Source organism: Notolepis coatsorum (genome assembly GCF_963971535.1).
Source record: "Notolepis coatsorum genome assembly, chromosome: 5".
Taxonomy (NCBI): domain Eukaryota; kingdom Metazoa; phylum Chordata; class Actinopteri; order Aulopiformes; family Paralepididae; genus Notolepis; species Notolepis coatsorum.
The window spans coordinates 101597056-101606948 of NC_140169.1; the positions used below are offsets into that span (position 1 = coordinate 101597056).

Below are 9893 nucleotides of genomic sequence, written 5' to 3' on the forward strand. Positions count from 1 at the left end.
TCACGCTAATGCTAGCGAAGCACACGCTAACGACGAGACAACGAGGAAAACAGAGCCACTAGCGACACGGCTAGCAAACACGACCCAGACCGAGCGAACGGCTAACAGCGAAGAGACTATCATGCGCCGAGGAGAACGTTGCGGTAGCCAACGCCGAAGGTATGGGACCAGCGTTAACATGCTGGCTATTGAGAAGGCTAACGAGGCTTCACCAAGGCCACAGGACTGTGGAAAGAACTGGCAGACTAGGCCTAGCCCAAAAACAAACGGCCCCAAAACTGTTGGAAAGAAAAATGCTAACCTCACACAGAAAATAGACTGCATACTGATTGGAGATTCCACAACAAGGTATGTGGAGATGGCAAACACAGAAAATATCTGTCTAGACAATAAATCTGTGAAAGAGCTGGCCGAAATACTTCCAACACTAATCAGACCGGGAATAACAAAAATTGTCATTCACTCTGGATCGTTTGACATCCTGCGAAAGAAGACTGGCACAGAGACTTTGAAAGACGATTTCACACGTTTAATGAACACACTAGACAAACATCAGTCTGTGTACACAGACACTGATGTGTCCATCAGTGGACCAATTGCATGCTTTCGCAGAGGACAAGAAGCATTCAGTCGACTCCTACATTTTAATTCATGGTTAGGGGCTGCATGTCTTGTACACGGCCTGAAATTCATTGACAACTTCAATGTTTTCTGGAATAACCCAGAACATTTTCAAAGAAATGGCTTCTTCCCAAATCGCTTAGGTTCAAAGCTCCTATCAGCAAACATGCGTCATGCCTTGATGGCCTCCAATAATATTAAGCTCATACCAGCACGAGAGATAGTCATGAAGGACACAATCTCACCACGAAGTGCAGCAGCACAAGGCGTCCCCCCCCCCCCCCATATCACACAAGGCCATCTCGTCTGATCAAATGTCCCCGAAAGAACAGTGCAGTCAGTACGGTGCAGTATAGCACAATTGCCATGCCATCTCTCAAAACATACAAGTAATCATAACCAGCCAATGGCATGGTGAAAAATATACGCCATCAATACGTTTACCTGCTATTAACCTCAGGGCCATCACGGTCAAGCCAAAGCAGACCTCCTCTAAAGAAGTCCAACAAATAAAATTAGCTTTCCTAAATGTCAGATCACTGAATAATAAAACATTCTTAGTAAATGATCTGATTAAAGAAAATAACTTAGATTGCATCTGCCTAGTAGAGACATGGCTAAATAATAACACAGCTACATCAATAATGATAGAAGCTTGTCCACCAGACTATAACTTTTTTCAAATACCCAGAAAAAATAAAAGGGGCGGAGGAGTTGCAGCAATCTTCTCCTCAAAACTCTTGTTTAGAATCACAGAACTAGGCGAGTTCATGTCAATGGAATATCTTGCCATTGAACTAAAAACAGAATCAACTATTATTGTCACAATATACCGCCCGCCTAGACACTCACCAATATTTATACAGGAGCTCTCTGAACTGATCTCACTATGTGTTACCGGATATGATAAGGTGATCCTAAATGGAGACTTGAACATCCATTTTAATAAGAAAACAGACTCCAAAACTATAGAACTAAAAAATCTACTGGATAGCTTTGACCTAATACAGCATATAACAAATGCAACTCACCGGCTTGGGAATACACTAGACTTAGTTATAACAACAACTGGGCTAAGCATAACAAATATCTCAATAACTGAATTACCTCTCTCCGACCATCACTGTATATTTTTTGATACTCAAATAACCCTTACTAAAACAAAAAAAGAAATCATAGTTAAAAAGAGGCTCCTAAATGACAAAGCTGAATCAAAGTTCATTGATCTTATCAGACTACATGAACCACACAATCATGACAGCTCTCTAAATGAAATGGTAGAAAATCTCAATGATGCAATGTCATCTATATTAAATTCTGTCGCCCCATTAAAAACGAAAAAGAAGAAAACTAGAGCCTCGCCCTGGTTAAACTATAATACGGTCAACGAAGAAAAAAGGAAATGTCGTGCAGAGGAGCGAAAATGGAGAAAAACAAAAACCACCATATGCTGTGATATATACAAAGATGCTTTAACTGCTTATAATAAAACCATCCGCTTAGCAAGGAAAGATTACTTCTCTAAAATCATTACAGAAAATGCTGGAAACTCCAGAATCCTCTTTTCCACTATTAATGTACTACTCAACACTGCCCCTACACCTCCTCAGTCATCAACGGTTAAGTGTGAAGAACTTGCACTATTCTTTAACAACAAAATAACCTTGATCAGGGCCAGCATTACTCATGATGGAAATAAAGCTGATTGCGGCAAACCGTGCAATGTAACCATGAGAAGTTTCACATGCATCACATTAGATGTACTCTGCAAAACTGTCTCAGAATGTAACTCCTCCACCTCAGACATTGACCCTATACCTACAGCTTTCTTCAAACGGGTATTTAATAGTGTTTCAAGCCCTGTGCTAGATATCATAAACACTTCCCTTAGGACTGGTATTTTCCCGGATGCCTTTAAAACAGTAGTTGTAAAGCCATTACTAAAAAAACCTAACTTGGATAGTAATGAAATGGCAAATTATCGTCCAATATCCAACCTACCATTCATTAGTAAAGTACTTGAAAAGATAGTTTCAGTTCAAATAAATTCCTTTCTTGAAGAAAACGACATCTTAGAAGAATTTCAGTCAGGATTCAGAAAATATCATAGCACTGAAACTGCCCTCACCAAAATAATCAGTGACCTCAGACTAAACTCTGACGAGAATAAGATCTCCATCCTTATCCTGTTAGATCTCAGTGCAGCATTTGATACAATCGATCACGATATTCTAATCGATCGTCTTGAAAACCATGTCGGTTTCTCAGAACATGTGCTGGGCTGGTTTAAAACATACATCAGAGGGAGGAAATTCTATGTTAAACTAGGAGATCACATGTCTGATATATACGACAACAACTATGGAGTTGCACAAGGGAGTTGCTTAGGTCCTTTACTCTTCTCCCTTTACATGTTACCGCTGGGTGATATCATCAGAGAACATAATGTAGATTTCCATAGCTATGCGGATGATACACAACTGTACATATCTGCTGAACCAAATGATACAGCGATTAGCTCCATTACAGACTGCTTACTGGCAATAAATAAATGGATGAGTAAGAACTTCCTGAAACTAAACGAGAACAAAACTGAAATTCTAATTATCGGCTCCAAAACTAAAAAAGAAACATTAATAAAGAACCTGGGGGGACTAACCCCTTGGATCAAATCTGAGGTCACTAGTCTTGGGGTTATCATAGATTCAGAACTGAACTTCAATTCTCATATTAGCAAAGTGACGAAAACATCGTTCTTCCATCTCAGAAATATAGCAAAAGTACGACCATTTATTAATCAGAACGATGCTGAGAAGCTAATTCATGCATTCATATCTAGCCGGTTAGACTACTGTAATGCACTTTTCACAGGTCTCCCTAAGAAAACCACAGAGAGGCTTCAGCTAATCCAAAACTCTGCAGCCCGACTGCTAACTAGAACCAAAAGGAGAGAGCACATTAGTCCAGTCTTAGCCGCTTTACACTGGCTTCCTGTAACATTTAGAATTGACTTTAAGGTCCTTCTCCTTACATACAAAGCTCTAAATGGACAGGGACCTAGCTACATCGCCAACACACAACACTGCGATCATCAGCTGCTGGACTACTAGAGGCTCCCAGAAGCAGTCAAAAGAGGATCGGTAATGCAGCCTTTATCAACTATGCCCCAAAACTATGGAACAAACTACCCCAAAACATCAGGGAAGCCAACTCGCTAGACATCTTTAAAAGACAGCTTAAAACCTATCTCTTTGCTAAGGCATTTCACTGATAGATATCTGCTACCACCTAGTGGCAAGAGGAAACATCAGGGATATCCTGACACAACTTGTATTTATTCTTACCCTGCCTACTCTTATACACTGCCTATCAAATTCATGTGTCGGTTATTGCACGTTTTACTTCTTACTTATGACTATTTTTAAACTGAATCATTTTAAACTATTCTTATTATTTGCTAGATCCAAATGTGAAACACTGTGATTATTTGTTCATGAATTACAGGAGTATTACTGAATAGAGAGCCTATTAGGATGCTAGATCCTAATGTGAAACACTGTGATTTGCCATATCTTGCTATGCTCGCTCATGCCTGTATTTTTTATGTCCGTTCTATTTTATAATTTTTTGACTATTTTTAAACTGAATCATTTTAAACTATTTTTACTATTTGTGTTACTGAAAACTGTAAGCGGAGAGCCTATTGGGATGCTAGATCCTAATGTGAAACACTGTGATTCTACCTGTCTATCTTTTTATGCTCGCTTATGCCTGTATTTTTTACTGTTGTGAAGCACTTTGAACTGCAACCTCTGTATGAAAAGTGCTATACAAATAAAGTTATTATTATTATCCTACAAAACGTCTCTTCTTTCCTAACAATAAAAGATAGATAGATAGTTGGAAATGTTGGCGCCTGAAGATAATAGTATTTCTGTCTCAGCCCAGATCAGAATGAGTGGTTTGGTGGCAGGGGACCACCTGCAGGTCCTACAGAGCTACCGTCTGCTGCAGTGCGTCCGCGAGGGGGACAAGGAGCAGATCGAGAAGATGGTGAACCTCGGAGTGAACAACCTCATCAACCTCACGGAACCTCAGCACGGCACAGGAGCGCTCCACCTGGCCGCTGTAGCCAATGACCAAGGTAGAGTCAAACCTGGCAGCAGGTTAAAGTTCAACATGAAATACACACAGGCATGAAAAATAAGGGCCTTTATTAAAGGGGCGTTTTGCAGATTTTTAACCTGACATGTGATAATCAGATATATCAGGTGCCCCCCCAAGAAACTCCGCCAGGTGACGTCATCTGGAGGAGAGCAAACCTCTGGTGAACTACAGACACAGAGGAGAGCAGACCTCTGGTGAACTACAGACACAGAGGAGAGCAGACCTCTAGTGAACTACAGACACAGAGGAGAGCAGACCTCTAGTGAACTACAGACACAGAGGAGAGCAGACCTCTAGTGAACTACAGACACAGAGGAGAGCAGACCTCTAGTGAACTACAGACACAGAGGAGAGCAGACCTCTGGTGAACTACAGACACAGAGGAGAGCAGACCTCTAGTGAACTACAGACACAGAGGAGAGCAGACCTCTAGTGAACTACAGACACAGAGGAGAGCAGACCTCTAGTGAACTACAGACACAGAGGAGAGCAGACCTCTAGTGAACTACAGACACAGAGGAGAGCAGACCTCTAGTGAACTACAGACACAGAGGAGAGCAGACCTCTAGTGAACTACAGGCACAGAGGAGAGCAGACCTCTAGTGAACTACAGACACAGAGGAGAGCAGACCTCTAGTGAACTACAGACACAGAGGAGAGCAGACCTCTAGTGAACTACAGACACAGAGGAGAGCAGACCTCTAGTGAACTACAGACACAGAGGAGAGCAGACCTCTAGTGAACTACAGACACAGAGGAGAGCAGACATCTAGTGAACTACAGACACAGAGGAGAGCAGACCTCTAGTGAACTACAGACACAGAGGAGAGCAGACCTCTAGTGAACTACAGACACAGAGGAGAGCAGACCTCTAGTGAACTACAGACAGAGGAGAGCAGACCTCTAGTGAACTACAGACACAGAGGAGAGCAGACCTCTAGTGAACTACAGACACAGAGCAGAGCAGACCTCTAGTGAACTACAGACAGAGGAGAGCAGACCTCTAGTGAACTACAGACACAGAGGAGAGCAGACCTCTGGTGAACTACAGACACAGAGGAGAGTAGACCTCTAGTGAACTACAGACACAGAGGAGAGTAGACCTCTAGTGAACTACAGACACAGAGGAGAGCAGACCTCTAGTGAACTACTGACACAGAGGAGAGCAGACCTCTAGTGAACTACAGACACAGAGGAGAGCAGACCTCTAGTGAACTACAGACACAGAGGAGAGCAGACCTCTAGTGAACTACAGACACAGAGGAGAGCAGACCTCTAGTGAACTACAGACACAGAGGATAGCAGACCTCTAGTGAACTACAGACACAGAGGAGAGCAGACCTCTAGTGAACTACAGACACAGAGGAGAGCAGACCTCTAGTGAACTACAGACACAGAGGAGAGCAGACCTCTAGTGAACTACAGACACAGAGGAGAGCAGACCTCTAGTGAACTACAGACAGAGGTGAGCAGACATCTGGTGAACTACAGACACAGAGGAGAGCAGACCTCTCTAGTGAACTACAGACACAGAGGAGAGCAGACCTCTAGTGAACTACAGACACATCCCAATTTTAGTCGTGCCAATTCCCCCCTCCCCTGTCTTGATCGTTGCTTGCATGTGCCCCCCACTGGTCGGTCGTAGGGAGGGTTGATAGATACTATCACATGTCCCCTCCGATACATGCAGAGTCAGCCAGCCACTTCTTTTCACCTGCCAGCTAGGACTCTCATTGGCGAGGTGTAACGTGTGGGAGGCTCACACTACCCTCGCCATCTCCTGTCCTCGCTGTGCAGGTGCCCTGACCGACCTGTAGGAGTCGCTGTTTACAACGACCAGAACACCACCCCACCGGCTTCCCTCCCGCTGACTCTGCCAATTGAGTCAGTATGACGGCCGGCCCAAGCCGGAGGCAACGCTGACAGCCGGATTCGATGTCTCTCGCGTTGGTGACGAGCGCTTAGACAGCTGCGCCACCCAGCCGCCCTCAAGACACACTTTTCTGATAGCCTCGCCCAAACCCTAACCGTTGGTGGTTTAGTCTATTGGTGAGCACACTCACCCGCGACCACTATCATATAGTGTCAGTTCACTAGAGTGACGTCATCCAACAGAATTTCTTTCATGTCCGATGATCACATGTCCTCCTCGATAGGACAATCGGATTCAGGTTGAAAATCAGCAAAGCGGCCATTTAAAATGAAAAGCTTACTGTATATACAGTCACCTGGAATAGAACACCATTTTAACCATGGCAGAAAACCTCACTTCAGTAACAGTCTCTGTCAAGTGACCTCATTCCAATTCCCCTTTGTTCTCTGTGATTCAGACCTGGTCAGCTACCTGCTCTCCCTGGGGGCACGGCCCAACGTGCAGGACAAGAGGGGCCGCACCCCGGTGATGTTAGCCGCCCAACTGGGCCACGACACCATGGTGGCCCTGCTGGCCAAGAACCAGGCCGACATGAGGCTGCTGGACGGGGAGGGAAAAGGTGAGCGAGGCCACGGACCTCCAGATGGTAGAGGGTCTGGAGACGAGACATCCATATACCTGAGCACAACAGAACAGATCACATTGATTGATTGATTTAAAACTTTATTAACAGATTGCAGAATGGGTACAATACAGTACGGCTCAATACACACAATTGTTAAGGGGATGCAGACCAGAGAAAGACTTTCGTCTTGTTTACATCAGGGTCCCCCATTTTCAATTCATCAGGACATATATGACATACATGACCTACAGATATACAGTACTGCTACATCTATACATTTATGACAACAACAACATTGTGATACAAAAAGAGTCCAGAAAAGAGTATATACATTTGACGTAAAAACTCTACATTGGGGGAGGTTGGGTAGGTGGGGTGGGTGGGGGGGGGGGGGGGCTGTACATTGGAGGTGGTTCGGTGGGTGGGGTGGGGGGGGGGGGGGGGGGGGGGGGGGGGGGGGTTGGGCAGGAGGGGTGGGGGGGGAACACTGTACAACTGTACAAGCAAAACTGTACATTGGAATATAGTAGAGTGCCCAGTAGGGCTGCACCCAACTAAAGACATCTGTTTAGTTGGGGAAAACCTGATTCTTTATCAAAACGTTCTGCCTAGTTTTCAAGATCAAGTGTGGATTGGCCTTCTTTGTCTGGGTTCATCAACCTCAAGTCTGCCTCAACCAGGAATACTAGCGGTGCGGCTAGGTGGGACTGTACAATCCCTCTCAAGAAAAGTGCATTTGGCCAGGCCGCCTTTTCGTTTAGAGCGTCCCACCAATGGAATTTAATACCTCAACCAATTAGAGAGTCCACATCATATCACTCATTCAAGTGCAGGGTTAAGAAATGGCTCGTTGAAAATCAACATTGTCAACACTGATCTTTTTTTACATAGGATTTCAACCTGTACCTTCTGGCAGGGGGACTACCAATGGAAATTAGCCTTTTTGGATAAAATTGGGTGCATTTACATTTTTAAAATGTTTATTAATGTACACTGTCCCCCTTGAACAAATAAAGTAAACCTAACCTAACCTAACATAGTCCTGTAATTTGATTGAATAACCAATTGAATATCCAATTAGTTGATTTAATCAACAGATCTGTAAAATTGCCACCATATTATGTGTCCCCTGCAGGTGAATACAGTCGCGCAGAAGCGTAGTTGTGGATATAATATAGTGTGATGCGGAGATGTGCTTATCATTTGGCACAAAATAACTCATTCAGCATGTAAAAAAACCTAACCTAAAACATAAAAACAACAGATTCAGCTACAGCTCCCCCCCCCCCTAATGTCCTAATAGTCCCTAATATACCAGTGGGAAAATCCAGTAGGAGGATAGAAAAGGGTGAATATTTCACATTGTACTTTTAGACTCTGTCACATTCCATGTCACCATGTTGTGCTTGGGAAGGGGATAAGCCAGGCGTGGGGGAGGACAAGATGGTAACATACCTGGCAGGATGGCAGCCGTACAGTCATGTGAATGAAGGGATTAATGCACCTGGCAGCACTGTTAATACGCTAATCAGTGTCTCAGTCCGACCGCGCTGTGCAGTTTTATCTGACTGACAATGTGTAACAGTGAATGGGTAAATAAATGTGCAATAGGTTGTAACGCACTTTGAGTAGTCGGAAGACTCTCAAAAAAGTGCAATATATTAAATAAATGCGGTCCATTTACCATACTCACTTACTCTGTTTCGTAGTTGCACATGTCACACACGAATACCGGTAAACACCATTATCATTCAGTCTTCTGTGGAAAATTATAGATTATATATCTCTGGAATGGCAAAAGTGTAGTCTGTACTGCAGGCAGGCGTGAAGTGTGTGGCTGATACATACAGGCTCCTGGGCGGGATCAGTGGAATTGTTGCACCTTGATTGGATCACAGCGAGGTAATGGAAAGTCACTCTGTGGCCTCGCCTCCACCTTAACCCTTTCACTAGTGTGTAGTGTGACAGTAAAGGGTTCACCTTCTGTAGTGTGATAGTAAAGGGTTAACCTTCTGTAGTGTGGTAGTGAAAAGGTTAACCCCTTGTCGTGTGGCAGTGGAAGGGTTAACCTTCTGTATTGTCACAGTGAAAGGGTTACCCATTTTGTAGTGCGGTAGTGAAAGGGTTAATGACTCTAATTTTAGCTACCAGGGTTGCTTACTCCTCACCACGCAGTTTGAGGTCTGACGACAAAACAGGTGTGCTCTCCATCTCAAGTCAGGCTCACTGCTTCCCTCCTAGAATTTCTAGTAGCTGTGGGATTGCAGGGGGGAAATGTTTGGTCCTCGAACCAGGGTTTGATCCCCGAGCCTATTTCTACCGTCAGTTTCAGTACTTGTGGTGTGGCTCTTGACAGTACTTGTCACGCGTATCAAGTATATCAAGATAACTGCACTACAAATTCCCTATACATTTCTGTTTGTTTGGGAAAACAAGGTTGGGTTCATTTTCTTTAAACACAGGCCCTATTGTCTGGCATGATGTTGATTCATTTCACTGATTGCTGTAGTATTGAGAAACATGCCTGCATCCTCTCACCGGGCTCCAAGACAAGAAGCGCTTTAGCCTGCAAAAAAAACATCATACATGTCCTTGTCCAAAACAGGA

At 44.0% G+C, this 9893-nt stretch overlaps 1 protein-coding gene across 1 annotated transcript in view; it reads left to right on the forward strand.

The window, feature by feature from the left end:
- Nucleotides 1-4575: 4575 nt before the first annotated feature.
- LOC311228293 (ankyrin repeat and EF-hand domain-containing protein 1-like) overlaps nucleotides 4576-9893 on the forward strand; it is a gene marked incomplete at both ends in the record, with an annotated part of 31064 nt that continues 25746 nt past the window's right edge. The window contains 2 exons of the mRNA XM_084314201.1: nucleotides 4576-4765; nucleotides 7119-7280. Coding sequence (XP_084170327.1) covers nucleotides 4576-4765; nucleotides 7119-7280 — 352 coding nt within the window. The remainder of the gene's footprint in view (nucleotides 4766-7118; nucleotides 7281-9893) is intronic.